An 18,921-nucleotide genomic window follows, 5' to 3' on the forward strand; every position below is an offset into this window, starting at 1 on the left:
ATAACTTCCCGGGAGGTAGTTACCCTTCCAATATTTCAGCTTTTAAATTAACCCTTGACACTACTAGATGGTGATCTTGACTTTTAACATCAATAACAGCACTCCTATATACCCTAGTATCTTGTATTGATCCTGCCAGTCTCCGGTTTACTATAATATAATCAATAAGGTTTGCTGTCTTACCATCACGTGAATACCATGTTAACTTGTGAGCCATTTTATGACCAAACACTGTATTGGTTATAACTAGATTGTTATACCTACAAAATTGCAAGGTAAAATTCTACTTTAGTTACTTTTGGCTATCTTGGAAAGGGGTTGGGTTAGGAAAATGAAACTTTCAGGGATGGATCTACATGCTGAGGTATGTCCGGGAAGGTACTTTGAAGTACCTACCTCCACTCCTCCCCCCTCTATATAATGGTAAATTACTGCACATTACTAGTTTTTTTAGCTCACATTTCATCCTATATTACAATAATAATTATAAATCACTGCTTACCTTACACAACTTCAGCTTTTAACCTTGTTCTTCAAAATATATTCCAAAATCCTATTTTCATTTAACAGTCATCACTTTAACTTATTTACTATCTAGCTGACATTGCTTATGGAACCTGTTTGTGATGTCACAACTTTGCTTATCATAACCCCTTTGACAGTAGCATGCACGTGCCATGGGGTAGAAGACAACTCTGTGTTGATAAGCCATTTAAACTTTATTAATTAGGGAAAGGATTTGACAAGAGATAGACCAGTAAAAAAATCCAAATTGTTTTTAGAGGACAAATTATGTTATGAGAAGATGTTTTTATTTTTATAGGTCCATGCGCTCATGAAGCTTTTTAACTATCTCTGAAGCACTAATTGATAGAGCGCTAAAAACATCAGAATCAACTTTAGAAGACACGTTATGTCATGGGAAGAAGTTTTTGAAATCCCCCCTCCCCAAAACTCAAAAATTTCTAAAATTCTACTTAAGAAGCTTTTTAAATATTTCTAAAGCACTATGACATAGAGCGCTACAAACATCAGAATCGACTTTGGAGGACAAGTTATGTCATGGGAAGATGTTTTTGGAATCCCCCTTTGCCCCAAACTCAAAAATTTCCAAAATTCTACTTTAGAAGCTTTTTAAATATTTCTAAAGCACTAAGACATAGAGCACTACAAACATCAGAATCGACTTTGGAGAAAAAGTTATGTCATGGGAAGATGTTTTTGAAATCCCCCTTCCCCCCAAACTCACAAATTTTCTAAAATTCTACTCTAGAATCTTTTTAAATATGTCCAAAGCAATAATAGATAGCACATTAAAAACATCAGAATCGACTTTAGAGGCAAAATTAGTTCCACAATAGTTCCCACTTCCCCCCAAACTCAAAATTTTTTCTAAATCCCCCTTTGCCCCAAACTCATAATTTTCCAAAATTTTACTTTAGAAGCTTTTTTTTAAATATTTCTAAAGCGCCAAGACATAGAGCGCTACAAACATCAGAATCGACTTTAAAGGACAATTTATGTCATGGGAAGATGTTTTTGAAATCCCCCTTTGCCCCAAACTCAAAATTTTCCGAAATTCTACTTTACAAGCTTTTTTAAAAATTACTAAAGCAGTAAGTCATAGAGCACTACAAACATCAGAATTGACTTTAGAGGACAATTTATGTCATGGGAAGATGTTTTTGAAATCCCCCTTTGCCCCAAACTCAAAATTTTCCAAAATTCTACTTTAGAAGCTTTTTAAATATTTCTAAAGCACTTTTTAAATATCAATATTTCTAAAGCACTATAATTCTACAATAATTCCCCCTTTCCCCAAGATAGAGTGCTAAAAACGTTAGAATCGACTTCAGAGGACACGTTATATCACGGGAAGAGGTTTTTAAAATCCCCCTTCCCCCCAAACTCAAAATTTTCTAAAATTCTACTTTAGAAGCTTTTAAATAGTTCTAAAGCAATAATTGATAGAGCGCTACAAATATCAAAATTGAATTTAGATAAAAAGTTGTTTCATGTGAAGATATTTTTTGAAATCACCCTTCGCACCAAACTCAAAAAGTCCAAAAATCCTACTTTTGAGGCTTTTTAAATATTTATAAAGCATTAATAGATAGAGTGCTAAAAGCATCAGAATCGACTTCAGAGGACACGTTATATCACGGGAAGAGGTTTTTAAAATCCCCCTTCTCCCCAAACTCAAAATTTTCCAAAATTCTACTTTAGAAGTTTTTTTTAAATATTTCTAAAGCGCTAAGACATAGAGCGCTACAAACATCAGAATCGACTTAGAGGACAAGTTATTTCATGGGGAGATGTTTTTGAAATCCCCCTTCCCCCCAAACTCAAAATTTTCTAAAATTCTGCTCTAGAAGCTTTTTCAATATTTCCAAAGCACAAATAGATAGCGCGCTAAAAACATCAGAATCAACTTTAGAGGCCAAATTAATTCTATAATAATTCCCCCTTCCCCCCAAACTCAAAATTTTTTTGAAATCCCCTTTGCCCCAAACTCAAATTTTTTTTAAATCCCCTTTCCCCCAAACTCAAAATTTTCCAAGATTCTACTTTAGAAGCTTTTTTAAATATTTCTAAAGCACCAAGACATAGAGCACTACAAACATCAGAATCGACTTTAGAGGTCAATTTATGTCATGGGAAGATGTTTTTGAAATCCCCCTTCCCCCCAAACTCAAAATGTTCAAAAATTCTACTTTAGAAGCTTTTAAAATATTTCTAAAGCACTAATAGATAGAGTGCTAAAAGCATCAGAATCGACTTCAGAGGACACGTTATATCACGGGAAGAGGTTTTTAAAATCCCCTTCTGCCCAAACTCAAAATTTTCCAAAATTCTACTTAAGAAGTTTTTTTTTTAATATTTCTAAAGCGCTAAGACATAGAGCACTACAAACATCAGAATCGACTTTAGAGGACAAGTTATGTCATGGGGAGATTTTTTTGAAATCCCCCTTCCCCCCAAACTCAAAATTTTCTAAAATTCTGCTCTAGAAGCTTTTTCAATGTTTCTAAAGCACTAATAGATAGCGCGCTAAAAACATCAGAATCAACTTTAGAGGCCAAATTAATTCTATAATAATTCCCCTTTCCCCCCAAACTCAAAATTTTTTTGAAATCCCCTTTGCCCCAAACTCAAATTTTTTTTGAAATCCCCTTTGCCTCAAACTCAAAATTTTCCAAAATTCTACTTTAGAACCTTTTTTAAATATTTCGAAAGCACCAAGACATAGAGCGCTGCAAACATCAGAATCGACTTTAGAGGACAGTTTATGTCATGGGAAGATGTTTTTGAAATCCCCCTTCCCCCCAAACTCAAAATTTTCAAAAATTATACTTTATAAGCTTTTAAAATATTTCTAAAATACTAATAGATAGGGTGCTAAAAGCATCAGAATCGACTTCAGAGGACACGTTATATCACGGGAAGAGGTTTTTAAAATCCCCTTTGCCCCAAACTCAAAATTTTCCAAAATTCTACTTTAGAAGTTTTTTTTAAATATTTCTAAAGCACTAAGACATAGAGCACTACAAACATGAGAATTGACTTTAGAGGACAAGTTATGTCATGGGGAGATGTTTTTGAAATCCCCCTTCCCCCCAAACGTAAAATTTTCTAAAATTCTACTTTATAAGCTTTTAAAATATTTCTAAAGCACTAATAGATAGAGTGCTAAAAGCATCAGAATGGACTTCAGAGGACACGTTATATAACGGGAAGAGGTTTTTAAAATCCCCCCTCCCCCTAACTCAAAATTTTCCAAAATTCTACTTTAGAAGTTTTTTTTAAATATTTCTAAAGCACTAAGACATAGAGCACTACAAACATCAGAATTGACTTTAGAGGACAAGTTATGTCATGGGGAGATGTTTTTGAAATCCCCCTTCCCCCCAAACTCAAAATTTTCTAAAATTCTACTCTAGAAGCTTTTTCAATATTTCCAAAGCACTAATAGATAGCGCGCTAAAAACATCAGAATCAACTTTAGAGTTTAAATTAATTCTATAATAATTCCCCCTTCCCCCCAAACTCAATTTTTTTTTAAATCCCCTTTGCCCCAAACTCAAAATTTTTTTGAAATCCCCTTTGCCCCAAACTCAAAATTTTCCAAAATTCTACTTTAGAAGCTTTTTAAAATATTTCTAAAGCACCAAGACATAGAGCGCTACAAACATCAGAATCGACTTTAGAGGACAATTTATGTCATGGGAAGATGTTTTTGAAATCCCCCTTTGCCCCAAACTGAAAATTTTCCAAAATTCTACTTAGAAGCTTTTTTAAACATTTGTAAAGCGCTAAGACATAGAGCACTACAAACATCAGAATCGACTTTAGAGGACAATTTATGTCATGAGAAGATGTTTTTGAAATCCTCCTTTGCCCCAAACTCAAAAATTTCCAAAATTCTACTTTAGAAGTTTTTTAAATATTTCTAAAGCACTAAGACATAGAGTGCTACAAACATCAGAATCGACTTTAGAGGACAAGTTATGTCATGGGAAAATGTTTTTGAAATCCCCCTTCCCCCCAAACTAAAAATTTTCAAAAATTCTACTTTATGATCTTTTAAAATATTTCTAAAGCACTAATAGATAGAGTGCTAAAAGCATCAGAATCGACTTCAGAGGACACGTTATATCACGGGAAGAGTTTTTTAAAATCCCCCTTCCCCCAAACTCGAAATTTTCTAAAATTCTACTTTAGAAGCCTTTTAAATATTTATAAAGCACTAATTGATAGAGGGCTACAAACATCAGAATTGAATTTAGAAGACAAGTTATGTCAAGGTAAGATGTTTTTGAAATCCCCCCTCCCCAAAACTCAAAAATGTCTAAAATTCTACTTAAGAAGTTTTTTTTTAAATATTTCTAAAGCACTAATAGATAACGCGCTACAAATATCAGAATCGACTTCAGAGGACAAATTATGTTATTGGAAGATGTTTTTGAAATCCCCCTTTGCCCCAAAATAAAAAAATTTCCAAAATTCTACTTTAGAAGCTTTATTAAATATTTCTAAAGCGTAGACATAGAGCGTTACAAACATCAAAATCATCTTTAGAGGACAAATTATATTATGGGAAGATGATCTTGAAATCCCCCTTCCCCCCAAACTCAAAATTTTCCAAAATTCTACTTTAGAAGCTTTTTAAATATTTATAAAGCGCTAAGACATAGAGCGCTACAAACATCAGAATCGACTTTAGAGGACAATTTATGTCATGGGAAGATGTTTTTAAAACAAAGCACTAAGACATAAAGTGCTACAAAGATCAGAATCGACTTTGGAGGACAAGTTATGTCATGGGAAGATGTTTTTGAAATCCCCCTTCCCCCCAAACTCAAAATTTTCTAAAACTCTGCTCTAGAAGTTTTTCAAATATTTCCAAAGCACTAATAGATAGTGCGCTAAAAACATCAGAATCGACTTTAGAAGACAAGTTATGTCATGGGAAGATGTTTTTGAATTCCCCCCTCCCCTCAAACTCAAAATTTTCTAAAATTCTGCTCTAGAAGTTTTTTGAATATTTCCAAAGCACTAATAGATAGTGTGATAAAAACATCAGAATCGACTTTAGAGGCCAAATTAATTCTACAATAATTCCCCCTTCCCCCCACACTCAAAATTTTTTTTGAAATCCCCTTTGCCCCAAACTCAAAATTTTCCAAAATTCTACTTTAGAAGCTTTTTAAATATTTCTAAAGCACTTTTGAAATATTAATATTTATAAAGCACTAAGACATAGAGTGCTACAAACATCAGAATCAACTTTAGAGGACAAGTTATGTCATGGGGAGATGTTTCTGAAATCCCCCTTTGCCAAAAAACTCAAAATTTTCCAAAATTCTACTTTAGAAGCTTTTTAAATATTCTTAAAGCGCTAAGACATAGAGCACTAAAAACATCAGAATCAACTTTAGAGGACAATTTATGTCATGGGAAGATGTTTTGTAGCACTCTATCAATAAGTGCCTTAGAAATATTTAAAAAGCTTCTAAAGTAGAATTTTAGGAAATTTTGAGTTTGGGGGGAAGGGGGATTTTAAAAACCTCTTCCCGTGATATAATGTGTCGTCTGAAGTCGATTCTGATGTTTTTAGCACTCTATCTATTAGTGCTTTAGATATATTTTAAAACCTTCTAAAGTAGAATTTTTGAAAATTTTGAGTTTGGGGGGAAGGGGGATTTCAAAAACATATTCCCATGACATAACTTGTCCTCTAAAGTTGATTCTGATGTTTGTAGCACTCTGTATTAGTGCTTTAGAAATATTTAAAAAGCTTCTAAAGTAGGATTTTGGAAAATTTTGAGTTTGGGGCAAAGTGGGATTTCAAAAACATCTTCCCATGACATAAATTGTCCTCTAAAGTCAATTCTGATGTTTGTAGTGCTCTATGTCTTAGTGCTTTAGAAATATTTAAAAAAAGATTCTAAAGTAGAATTTTGGAAAATTTTGAGTTTGGGGGGAAGGGGGATTTTAAGAACACATTCCCATAACATAATTTGTTCTCTAAAGTTGATTCTGATGTTTGTAGCGCTCTATGTCTTAGCGCCTTGGAGATATTTAAAAAAGCTTCTTAAGTAAAATTTTGAGTTTGGGGGGAAGGAGGATTTAAAAACATCTTCCCATGACATAACTTGTCCTCTAGAGTCAATTCTGATGTTTGTAGTGCTCTATGTCTTAGCGTTTTAGAAATATTTAAAAAAGCTGCTAAAGTAGAATTTTGGAAAATTTTGAGTTTGGGGCAAAGGGGGATTTCAAAAAAATTTTGAGTTTGGGGGGAAGGGGGAATTATTGTAGAATTAATTTGGCCTCTAAAGTCGATTCTGATATTTTTAGCGCGCTATCTGTTAGTGCTTTGGAAATATTTAAAAATCTTCTAGAGTAGAATTTTAGAAAATTTTGAGTTTGGGGGGAAGGGGGATTTCAAAAAAATCTTCCCATGACATAAATTGTTCTCTAAAGTCAATTCTGATGTTTCTCACACTATGTCTTAGCGCTTTAGAAATATTTAAAAAAGCTTCTAAAGTAGAATTTTGAGTTTGGGGGAAGGGGGATTTCAAGAACATCTTCCCATAACATAATTTGTCCTCTAAAGTTGATTCTGATGTCTGTAGTGCTCTATGTCATAGCGCTTTAGAAATATTTAAAAAAGCTTCTAAAGTAAAATTTTGGAAAGTTTTGAGTTTGGGGGGAAGGGGGATTTCAAAAACATCTTCCCGTGATATAACATGTCCTCTGAAGTCGATTCTGACGTTTTTAGCACTCTATCTGGGGGGAAGGGGGAATTATTGTTTTTTAGTTTGGGGGGAAGGGGGATTTAAAAAACATCTTCCCATAACATAATTTGTCCTCTGGAGTCAATTCTGATATTTGTAGTTCTCTATCTATTAGTGCTTTAGAAATATTTAAAAAGCTTATTAAGTAGAATTTTAGAAATTTTTGAGTTTTTGGGAGGGGGGATTTCAAAAACATCTTCCCATGACATAACTTGTCTTCTAAAGTCAATTCTGATATTTGTAGCGCTGAATCAATTAGTGCTTCGGAAATATTTATAAAGCTTCATGAGCACAGCTTCAAAATAAAAACATCTTCTCATAACATAATTTGTCCTCTAAAAACAATGTGGATTTTTTTACTGGTCTATCTCTTGTCAAATCCTTTCCCTAATTAATAAGGCTTAAATGGCTTATCAACACAGAGTTGTCTTCTACCCCACGTCACCTGCATGCTACTCTTAAAGGGGTTATGATAAGCAAAGTTGTGACATCACAAACAGGTTCCATAAGCAATGTCAGCTAGATAGTAAATAAGTTAAAGCAATGACTGTTAAATGAAAATAGGATTTTGGAATATATTTTAATGAACAAGGTTGAAAGCTGAAGTTGTGTAAGGTAAGCAGTGATTTATAATTATGATAGTAATATAGGATGAAATGTGAGCTAAAAAAACTAGTAATGTGCAGTAATTTACCATTATATAGAGGGGGGCGAAGAGTGGAGGTAGGTACTTCAAAGTACCTTCCCAGGACATACCTTAGCATGTAGATCCATCCCTGGAAGTTACATTTTCCTAACCCAACCCCTTTCCAAGATAGCCAAAAGTAACTAAAGTAGAATTTTACCAATTGCAAAAGTGATTATTAGATTTAGAAAGAGCATGAAAAAGGCATCAAGTGGTATGTTAAAAACTTAGCCTAAAGCACAAATCATACAGGCTATTTCATATGGGACTCCACCCTTTGACTATTGGAAAAAATTAGTTTATAGGCTTATATAGAATGGTGCTATTCAATCTCCTTATAATTAAAAAAATATTAGTCGCCTAGTTAGAAAATTTGGCATATCCTGTTCAGGAAAGAACTAAATTTTCCAACAATTTGACTAGGCTAATAGCTTCAACCTAGCAGAAACTAATTTTTCCAGCTAGTTGAATAATGACTTCTCACTAACAAGAATTAAATTTGCCAACTAGTTTACAGTAAATGTTACCCCAGCAAAACTTTCCTTTTCCAACTAGCTGACTAATAATAGTTAGAATTTATTCTGAATAGCATAAAATATGTTAATAATATAGGGTTTTTTTCAAATTTAATTATCACTATTGTTATGGGATACCACCAGATGGCTAATTTGACAGTGCAAAACTTATTTTTCCAACTAGTTGACTAATAACTTCTCCCCAGCAAACTTTAATTTTGCCAACTAGCTGGAAAGAAACATTGCCCCAGAAAACAATTCATTTTCCAATTAGTTGACAAATAATAGTTAGAATTTATTCTGAATAGCATAAAATATGTTAATAATATAGGTTTTTTTTCAAATTTAATTATTACTATTGTTATGGGATACTATCAGATGGCTAATTTGACAGTGTATATATATATATATATATATATATATATATATATATATATATATATATATATATATATATATATATATATATATATATATATATATATATATATATATATACCAAATCTTTGAATTAGCCAACCAACCAACCAGTATTTTAAGCCTAGGAGTCCAGCTGGGCATAAGGAAACATATTAAGAAAATAATTCCTTCTCCACAATATGCAGAATAATCCTAGTTGACACATTTTGCAGGGGAAGATCCTTTATCTTCACTTCTTTCCTTGTTTTTCAAGTTTTCCTAAGAAATTCATGGATTTTCTAGAACCTATATATTCACAGTATATATATTCCCACCCCCTAATGTGCAAATATATACCTAGAATTGCATCCTCAATCTAAATATAACATCCATTTGCATCACAAATGACACTTACTCCCATATTAGCCATTACGTGGATGTCCCTATTGTTACTATTGTGTTACAACTTCTGTCTCTCTCCCTGTGTCCCTCTTAATGGTAGATATATTTTGAGTTATATCTTGGGCTTTGAAGCCAGGGATTTTCTGTTTTAATTTCCAGGATAATTAGTCTTATACCTGGTCCCAAAAGTGAGATTGAATTTGTCAAAGCTTGGAGGGTTATTCCTCCTGTCTATTTAAAGAAAACAGATCCATATTGGAAGTTTTGTTCATTTCTATCTTGCATTTAATGGACATAAATTGTGTATGTTCCTTCATTTATCTGTCTTTGTTTCTTTTCTGGAGGAACATTTTTGTCTCATTTTTAGAATTTGTAATTAATTTTTCCAACTAGTTGACTAATAACTTCTCCCCAGCAAAACTTAATTTTTCCAACTAGTTGACTTATAACTTCTCTGCAGCAACACTTAAATTTGCCAACTAGTTAACAATAAATGTTGCCCCAGCAAAACTTTCCTTTTCCAACTAGTTGACTAATAGCTTCTCCCCAGTAAAACTTAATTTTGTCAACTAGCTGAAAAGAAACATTGCCCCAGAAAACAATTCATTTTCCAACTAGTTGACTAGTAACTTCTCCCCAGAAAAATTTAATTTTTCTAATTAGTTGGCTAATAGCATCTCCTCAGCACCAATTAATTTTACCAAATAGCTGGAAACAAACAATGCTCCAGAAAACAATTTATTTTTTAACTAGTTGACTAGCAACTTTTCCCCAGCAATACTTTCTTTATCCAACTAGCTAGAAACAAACTTACCCTATAAACACTTTTGTTAGCCATCTATTTGGCTAGTAACTTTTTGTCAGAATAATTTCTTAGCTAATGACGTGATGTAAAGAGAAAACAAAAAAATTACTGTTCCAGGTCCAACAAAAATTGGCAGTATGTGCTTTTAACAAATGCACCACAGCTAAGGTAAATCAAACAAAACTGAATTCAGGAGTAAACAGTCTTGAAGCCACAAAACTAAGCCTTCTCCTTCTATAAGTGAATATATATATATATATATATATATATATATATATATATATATATATATATATATATATTCACTTATAGAAGGAGAAGGCTTAGTTCTGTGGCTTCAAGACTGTTTACTCCTGAATTCAGTTTGTTTGATTCACCTTAGCTGTAGCACATTTGTTAAAAGCACATACTGCCAATTTTTGTTGGACTGGGAATAGTATGTTTTTTGTTTTCTCTTTGTGTCATGTTGTTAGCTAAGAAATTAATCTGAGGAAAAGTTACTAGCCAACTAGATGGCTAACAAAAGTGTTTATAGGGTAAGTTTGTTTCTAGCTAGTTGGATAAAGAAAGTATTGCTGGGGAAAAGTTGCTAGTCAACTAGTTGGAAAATGAATTGTTTTCTGGGGCATTGTTTGTTTCCAGCTAGTTGGCAAAATTAAGTGTTGCTGAGGAGAAGTTATTAGTCAACAAGTTGGAAAAGTAAAGTTTTGCTCGGGAGAAGTGACTAGTCAACTAGTTGGAAAATGAATTGTATTCTGGGGCAATGTTTCTTTCCAGCTAGTTGGCAAAATTAAGTTTTACAGGGGGGAAGTTATTAGTCAACTAGTTGGAAAAGGAAAGTTTTGCTGGGGCAACATTTATTGTCAAATAGTTGGCAAATTTAAGTGTTGTAGCAGATAAGTTATTAGTCAACTAGATGGAAAAATTAAGTATTGCTAGGGAGAAGTTATTAGTCAACAAGTTGGAAAAATTAATTAAAAATGAGACAAAAATATTCCTCCAGAAAAGAAACAAACAGATAAATGAAGGAACATACACAATTTATGTCCATTAAATGCAAGATAGAAATGAACAAAACTTCAAATATGCATCTGTTTTCTTTAAACAGACAGGAGGAATAACCCTCCAAGCTTTTGACAAATTCAATCTCACTTTTGGGACCAGGTACAAGACTAATTATCCTGGGAATTAAAACAAAAACTCCCTGGCTTCAAAGCCCAATATATGGACATCCACCACATGGCTAATATGGGAGTAAATGTAATTTGTGATGCAAATGGATGTTATATTTAGATTGAGGATGCAATTCTAGGTATATAATTTGCGCATTAGGGGGGTGGGGGTATATATACTGTGAATATATAGGTTCTAGAAAATCCATGAATTTCTTAGAAAAACAAGGAAAGAAGTGAAGATAAAGGCTCTCCCCCTACAAAATGTGTCAACTAGGATTATTCTGCATATTATGGAGCAGGAATTGTTTTCTTAATATGTTTCTCTATGTCCAGCTGGACTCCTAGGCTTAAGATACTGGTTGATTGGTTGGCTAATTCAAAGATTTGTATATATATACACTGTCAAATTAGCCATCTGGTGGTATCCCATAACAACAGTGATAATTAATATTGAAAAAAAACCTATATTATTAACATATTTTATAGAATTCAGAATAAATTATAACTATTATTAGTCAACTAATTGGAAAATTGATTTGTTTCTGGGGCAATGTTTCTTTCCAGCTAGTTGGCAAAATTAAGTTTTGCTGGGGAGAAGTTATTAGTCAACTACTTGGAAAAGGAAAGTTGGTAAATATCTACCAAATCATATTATTGACTTACATATAAAGTGAATATACCACTCAATGCCTTTTTTTATGCTGATTACAAATATAGTATTAATTTATATTGGAAATTAATTTCAGCCCCCCCCCTATATATACCAACTAAGGGTATATATTTCTACATTAGGGGGGGGGGGGGCAAATTTGTTTTGTGATGTAACTTGGAAGGTCGTTTAAACTTTACCCCCCACCCCCCTCATTTAGAACTATATACTCTTAAAAGTCATATATAAGGGGGGGGGGCGGAAATTCATTTCCGAAAGAAATTGTTACTATATTTTTAATAAGCATAAAAAAGGCATTTAGTGGTATATTAAATTTATGTGTAAGTAATTAATATGATTTGGTTGATATTTACCAGAAAGTTTTGCTGGGGCAACATTTATTGTCAACTAGTTGGCAAATTTAAATGTTGCTGGGGAGAAGTCATTAGTCAACTAGTTGGAAAAATTAATTTTTGCTGGGGAGAAGTTATTAGTCAACTAGTTGGCCAATTTAGATTTTTCCTAGCCTATAGCCTACAGATATGCCAAATTTTCTAACTAGATGACTAAAATGTTTTTCATTATAAGGAGATTGGATAGTACCATTCTATATAAGCTTATAAACTAATTTTTTCCCAATAGTCAAAGGGTGGAGTCCTGCTGAATTCCAGGGGGGGGGGGCTTACCTGGTCTAATTGGCATTTTTAATGCTATATTATAGCCTAGAAATATTGGTCAATATATACCAAATCATATTATTGAGTTAGGACTAAAGTTAAAACACTATTTGATGCCTTTTTTTATGCTGATTACAAATATAAAAATCATTTCTATCGGGAATGAATTTCAGCCCCCCCCCTATATATGCCAATTCAGGGTTAGATTAGGTTAAGTATAGCCTATATAGGGGGGGGGGGGGCTGGCATTCATTTCCGATAGAAATGCTTATTATATTTGTAATCAGCATAAAAAAGGGCATCAAATGGTGTATTCACTTTATTTGAAACTCAATAATATGATTTGGTATATATTGACCAAAATGTCAAAACAAAAATATAAAAATAAGGCAGCATCATTCAGCCAGAAGGGGGCTGGCACCCCTTCCCCTCTTATGGGCAGCTATGAACAAAACAAGGCCTAGGATACCCATGATCCCTGCTTACCATATCTTTAGTTCAATGAAGGCTAGCGTCTGACCCTAGTGGCATAATAGCTTTATTGGATTTCGCTTTGCTCGCATTTTCTTATAATTACAAAAAATTCATTGAGGTCAGTGTAGCAGAAAAAAAACTATCTACATTTAATCGACATCTTCTTTAAAAGTGCGTTTCAGAACTTTTAGTCAATTACGACAAATAGAAATATTTGGTACCGATTTCCATTGCAGAGAGTTTAGAGATCACAACAGCATCCACCTAAACTCTTAGTACGTTGTTGTTGTTGGAAGGCACAAAAATATTACGTGAGATAAAATAGAATTGTACGAAAAGCTCTAGCCTTTTGTAATATGAAAAGATTAATTAAAGCGGCGTTCACAAGTGTGTCTAGCTGGAATCCCTTGTCTAGACACGTGTCTAGCCAGAATCCAATGTCTAGGCAACGACCGTTCACAAGTAAAATTTGGCGCTTAGCTACGCTAGACAAGGCGCTTGGCTAAACGTTGAATTCTAAACATTGAATTCTCAAACATTGAATGTAACTAAGCCCCCTCGTAACTGAACCCACTGCAACTGAACCACTCTACAACTAAACCACCATGCAGCTGAACCAACGTGCAACTGAACCACCGTGCAATTGAGCTACCGTGTAACTGAACCATCGTGCAACTGAACCACCGTGCAACTGAATCCTTGTGTAACTGAACCATCGTACAACTGAACCACTGAACTCAGATTTTCAGTTCTTTAAAAATATTAGGAAATATCATTAGGTAAAACACAAGTTAGAATTTTTACATGTTCAACCTTGTTGAAATTGTTTGTTTCTTAAATTCATGATATAAAGGCCTGTCAAAAGTATTCATGAAAAAGCTTTGTTTTATTTTTTGCAAAGAAAAAGAAGATCTGATGTAACAAACCATTAAAGTTGATTTATTATTTTTTTTTCAGATGAATCAGACCTTTCTGAACGTTAAGTAATAAACACATGTGTTGAAAATATTTGACCTTTGTGAATCTATATAACGGATTTTGATCAGATGTCTTTGAGGAGATTGCAGCTAAAAAGGACATGGGAGGAGGACTGATTGCACTCCAGCCTTTTTTTCAACATTCCTTCAACTTTCCCTGAAAGTTTAATTTCAGACCCTCAGGTTTATACCCTTAGCTGTTCTGCACACATTGCAGATACAACGTCTTTTAAAACTGGATGCATATATTACCTCTTCATTCAGTTGAAGATGCTCCTAAATATTTTCCGGACAATGTGACGGCTGATACGATCAGCCATTGTAAATGTTCCTGGTTTTTCCTTTTAACATCCAATAAAGGAATAAATACTTTTTGATTGTGTTTGGAATTCTTCTTGATATTTCCCAAAGGTTAATGCTGCATGTTTTTTTTTATTTATAGGATCAAACATGCCATCTTTTTTTGATAAAAAAACTTATATGTTAACAATAGGCAACTTGTACAACTTACCACCCCTTGCACCAGAGGCTGAGGGTTGTGAACCATAGTTATTTTACTATGGCATAGTTATTTAACCTTTGAGATGTTTTAAATAAAATGACCGTCTCAAAATTTAGATCGGATGTATTTTGGGAAAAAACAGGATGGGGTGGAAACCCTCCGATCACTTCCAACTCTGAAAAAGTGTACTGGAAATTTTGATTTCCAATCGAATGAGCCTCCCCCCCCAAAGCTCATACACATTTTTTTCTACAAAAACCTTATGTGTTAGCAATGATGAACTAGCTTAACTGACAGCCCTTGCCCCATATGCTGCTGATGGGGTTGTTAACCCCAAAGGCACGGCCATTTAACCTTTAGAGTATTTTGAAATTTTTTTTTTATTTTGATCGGATGTATTGGGGGGGGGAGATGTCGGTTAAGAGGGAAAGGCTGATTGTCCTTTGATTATCCTTGATTCTTCAAAATTGAACTTGAACTTCAATTTCCAAACGAATGAGCCTCCTTCAAAATTTTTACGACCATTGCTTCTATATAAACCTTAAATTTTAACTATTGGTAACTCGCAATAACATACAAATTGCTGATACAGGTGTATCAGCAGTTTTTTTTTTGGAACGGCTTAGCGTATCAAGATGAAACTTCTGGGGCATCTACCTGCTACTACTGCTATTACTACTGCTGCTACTACTATTAATTCAACAGTATTACTACTACTACTGCTTCTACTACAACCTCTACACTATTAAACTAGCACTATTAAGGCTATGCATATCAAGTTGAAAATTTGACAGAATGGGATATTTGAGGGGAAACTTGAACTCAATCAAAAAACACTATGTGCATGCAGATTTTCAAAATGGTGTTTGTGTTTGTGTGTTTGTTGTGTGTTGTGTTTGCGTGTTTTTGTGTGTGTGCATGTCTGTGTTTGTGTTTGTGTGTGTTTTTTGTGTGTGTCTGTGTTTTTGTGTGTGTTTGTGTGTTGCAGTTTGTATGTCTTTTTGTGTTTGTGTGTTTTATTGTGTGTTTTTGTTTGTTTTTGTAGTGTTTGTGTGTTTTTTTGTGTGTGTATGTCTTTGTTTGTGTGTATTTGTGTGTGTGTATTTTCGTATGTGTGTTTTTTGTGTTCGTGTGTTTGTGTGTGTGTGAGTTGGATGTTTTATTGTAGTTATAGCGCTGTACTGTGGCACGAATTGGTTTTGAATTGAAGTTATCAAGTATTTTGCAGTAGGTTGCATAGGTTGCATCAAGACATAGCTAATTGTAGACAGAGAATAGCCAAGGCAGACAGTTCAAGTAATTGAGAGGCAAATGTTTAAATGGCTGGGGCACGGGTAAATGGCGGGACTATGCAAGATTCTTTTATTGGACACATACTTGTCAGGTTAGTTTTTGGAAAGGCATGCCTGCCTAGAAAAAAAAATAAAGAAAAGTGTCAAAAAAATATGAATGTTTTTACTTTTACAACTTTAATAAATCAAATAATATTAACATATTGATTACTAAATATTAGTATATGTACGTTAAACTGACAATACACATTCATTTGTATTTTTTTCAGTAAAGTGCAAATTATGTTCTGGCCTTGGGAAGGCACAGGGGTTTTAAGCCCAACTTATGTAAATTTCTGCTCGTTTTGAGCTTGACTCTGTTATTTATTGTAATTTCTGTTTGTTTTGGGTTTCATTTATTTATCGATACTGATTTGTGATAGTTCCACGCTTGGTAGATTATTTGATTTTTGTTCATTCTTTGTTTAATGGAGTTCTTTACTTTCCTTTGAAAAACTTATTTTGTGGAAAAAGTTTTTTCAGTTAATTTCTGTTCGTTTTATATTGACATAGTCTTTTCAAAGAAAAAGAAAATAATACTTTAAATCCTTTCGTTTTTTCAAAAATTTATGGTTTGGCCTGCTATTTGTTTGCTGGAGAAAAATTTTCAGCAATTTTTAAACACATACACCCTTTTAAAAATCTGGACACAAATAGTAGTGTTTAATTTAGTTTCATACCTCCTCTAGTTCACCTGAATTGGAAAAATTGATACCATTCGCAGAAAATTCTGTTTACTTTCTTTGATAGCTTAATTACACTTACGCTATTTTGATTTGGTAAAATTTTCAGAGCAGAAGTAGCCCCAAAAGTTTGAACATAACACCGTCAGTCGTTCTTGGGATACTACTGAGATGCCTTATTGGGAATTAGCATTAACACAGTGCATTTTGATTTAATCTTATGGCAACATTTAGTTTTTAAACATAAAGTCAAATGGGAGGGTGGGCGTGGGAGGGGGATTAGTTTCCGTCCAATCACTTTCGACTATTAAAAAGGGCATCAGCCTTTTCTATTTTCATTCGAATGAGCCCTTTTCGGAGTTTCTATGACAACTCCTTCAATACAAAGTGCCCTGGTCTAAACAACAACAACAACAACAAAAATAATACATTATACCCCCATCGATCTATACTATGAAAATGTCAAGCCGTCCCATCAATTTCAACTATTAAAAAGGGCACTAGGCCTTTCTATTTTCAATTGAGTAAGCCCTTTTTGAGTTTCTACGACAACACTTTCTATAAGCACCTTATATGCCCCCAGGGCATAAATTATAACCCTCATCCTAAGGGCTGTGAGGATGGCTGTCATCCTCAAAGACCTAATTTTCAGAACTTTCTGCAATGTTGAAAAAAATGGCTATCTGAAAATTTTGACGGGGTGTGTTCGGGGGAATGGTGGGCGTGAGAGGGGGGGTTAGATCCCATCTAATCACTTGCAACTATTAAAAAGGCCACTAGACCACTCAATTTCCAATTGAATGAGCCCCTTTTGAAGTTTTTACGACAACTCTATCTATAAAAACCTTATATGCCCCCAGGGCATAACTTACAACCTCTGCCCTTGGGGCTCTGGGGGGTTTGTCATCCTTAAATGCATAATTTCCAGAACTTTCCACTACGTTGAACAAAATCGCTATCTCTCAACTTTGATTCAATGTGTTTGGAGAAATGGTGGACGTGGGGGGGGGGGTTAATTTTCTCCACTCACTTTCGACTATTAAAAAGGGTAATTTCAATTTCCAATCAAATGAGCCCCTTTTGAAATTTCTACAACAAATTTTTATATAAAGTTTATATGCCCCCAGGACATAACTTACAACCCTTTCACTGAGGGCTCTGATGGGGTAATCATCCTAAAAGACCTAATTTCCTGAACTTTTGACTACGTTGAACAAAATGAATATCTCAAAATCTTGATTAATTGTGTTTGGGGAAATGGTGGGCGTGAGAGGGGGGTTAGCTGCCCTTCAATCACTTTCGACTATTAAAAGGGCCCTGAGGGCCCTTCAATAACTTACGACCCTTCCCTGGGGGCTGTGGGGGTGGAGGGGCTTTCTTAATGACCTAATTTCCAAAACTTTCAACTACGTTGAATAAAATGGCTATCTAAAAATTTTGATTGGATATGTTTGGGGAAATGGTGGGCATGAGAGGGGAGTTAGGTGCCCTCAAATCACTTTTGAGACTATTAAAAAGGGCACTAGCCCTTTGAATTTCCAATCGAATGAGCCGTTTTTCAAGTTTCTACGACAAAGCTTTCAAGAAAAACTTTCAAGATATGCCCCCAGAGAATAACTTATAACCCTTGCCCTGAAGACTGTGGGGGGAGTGTTCTGATCAAAGGAATTTCCTGAGCTTTAAACTGCGTGGAACAAAATGGCTATCTCAAAATTTTGATTGAATATTTTTGGGGAAATGGTAGACGTGGAAGGGATGTTAGTTGCCTTCCAATCACTTTTGACTATTAAAAAGGGCACTAGCTATTTCAATTTCCAATCAAATGAGCCATTTTGGAAGTTTCTATGACAATGCGTTCTATAAGAACATTCTATGCCCCAAGGGTATAACTTACAACCCATGCCCTGAAGGCTATGGGGGTTTCGTCATCCTCAAAGACCTAATTTCCAGAACTTTCAAGTACGTTGAAAAAATGGCTATCTTAAAATTTTGATTGAATTTGTTTTGGGAAAAGGTGGGTGTGAGAGGGGGGTTATTCGCCCTCCAATGACTTTTGACTATTAAAAAGGGTACTAGCCCTTTGAATTTCCAATCGAATGAGCCTTTTTGAGTCTCCAGCGCTTCTATAAAATCTTATATGCCCCAGGCCACCACTTACCCTGAGCCTGTGGAGGAGTGTAATGCTTAAAAACACAATTTCTATTTGGAAATCAACTACGCTGAACAAAATTGCTATCTAAAAATTTTGATTGGATGTGTTTGAGGAAAAGCTGGGCGTGAGAGGGGGGTTAGTTGCCCTCAAATCACTTTCGACTACTTAAAAGGGAACTGGACCTTTGAATTTCCAAT

At 34.2% G+C, this 18,921-nt stretch overlaps 1 protein-coding gene across 1 annotated transcript in view; it reads right to left on the minus strand.

Annotated features, from left to right (window-relative positions):
• LOC148939871 (uncharacterized) overlaps positions 1-13,219 on the minus strand; it is a 43,566-nt gene extending 30,347 nt beyond the window's left edge. Inside the window, exon 1 of the mRNA XM_089105994.1 lies at positions 13,092-13,219. Coding sequence (XP_088962120.1) covers positions 13,092-13,094 — 3 coding nt within the window. The 5' untranslated portion in view covers positions 13,095-13,219. The remainder of the gene's footprint in view (positions 1-13,091) is intronic.
• Positions 13,220-18,921: the final 5,702 nt, after the last annotated feature.

Source organism: Artemia sp. Qi Xiang Cuo, chromosome 20 (assembly GCF_049724085.1).
Source record: "Artemia sp. Qi Xiang Cuo chromosome 20, ASM4972408v1, whole genome shotgun sequence".
NCBI classification, from domain to species: Eukaryota; Metazoa; Arthropoda; class Branchiopoda; order Anostraca; family Artemiidae; genus Artemia; species Artemia sp. Qi Xiang Cuo.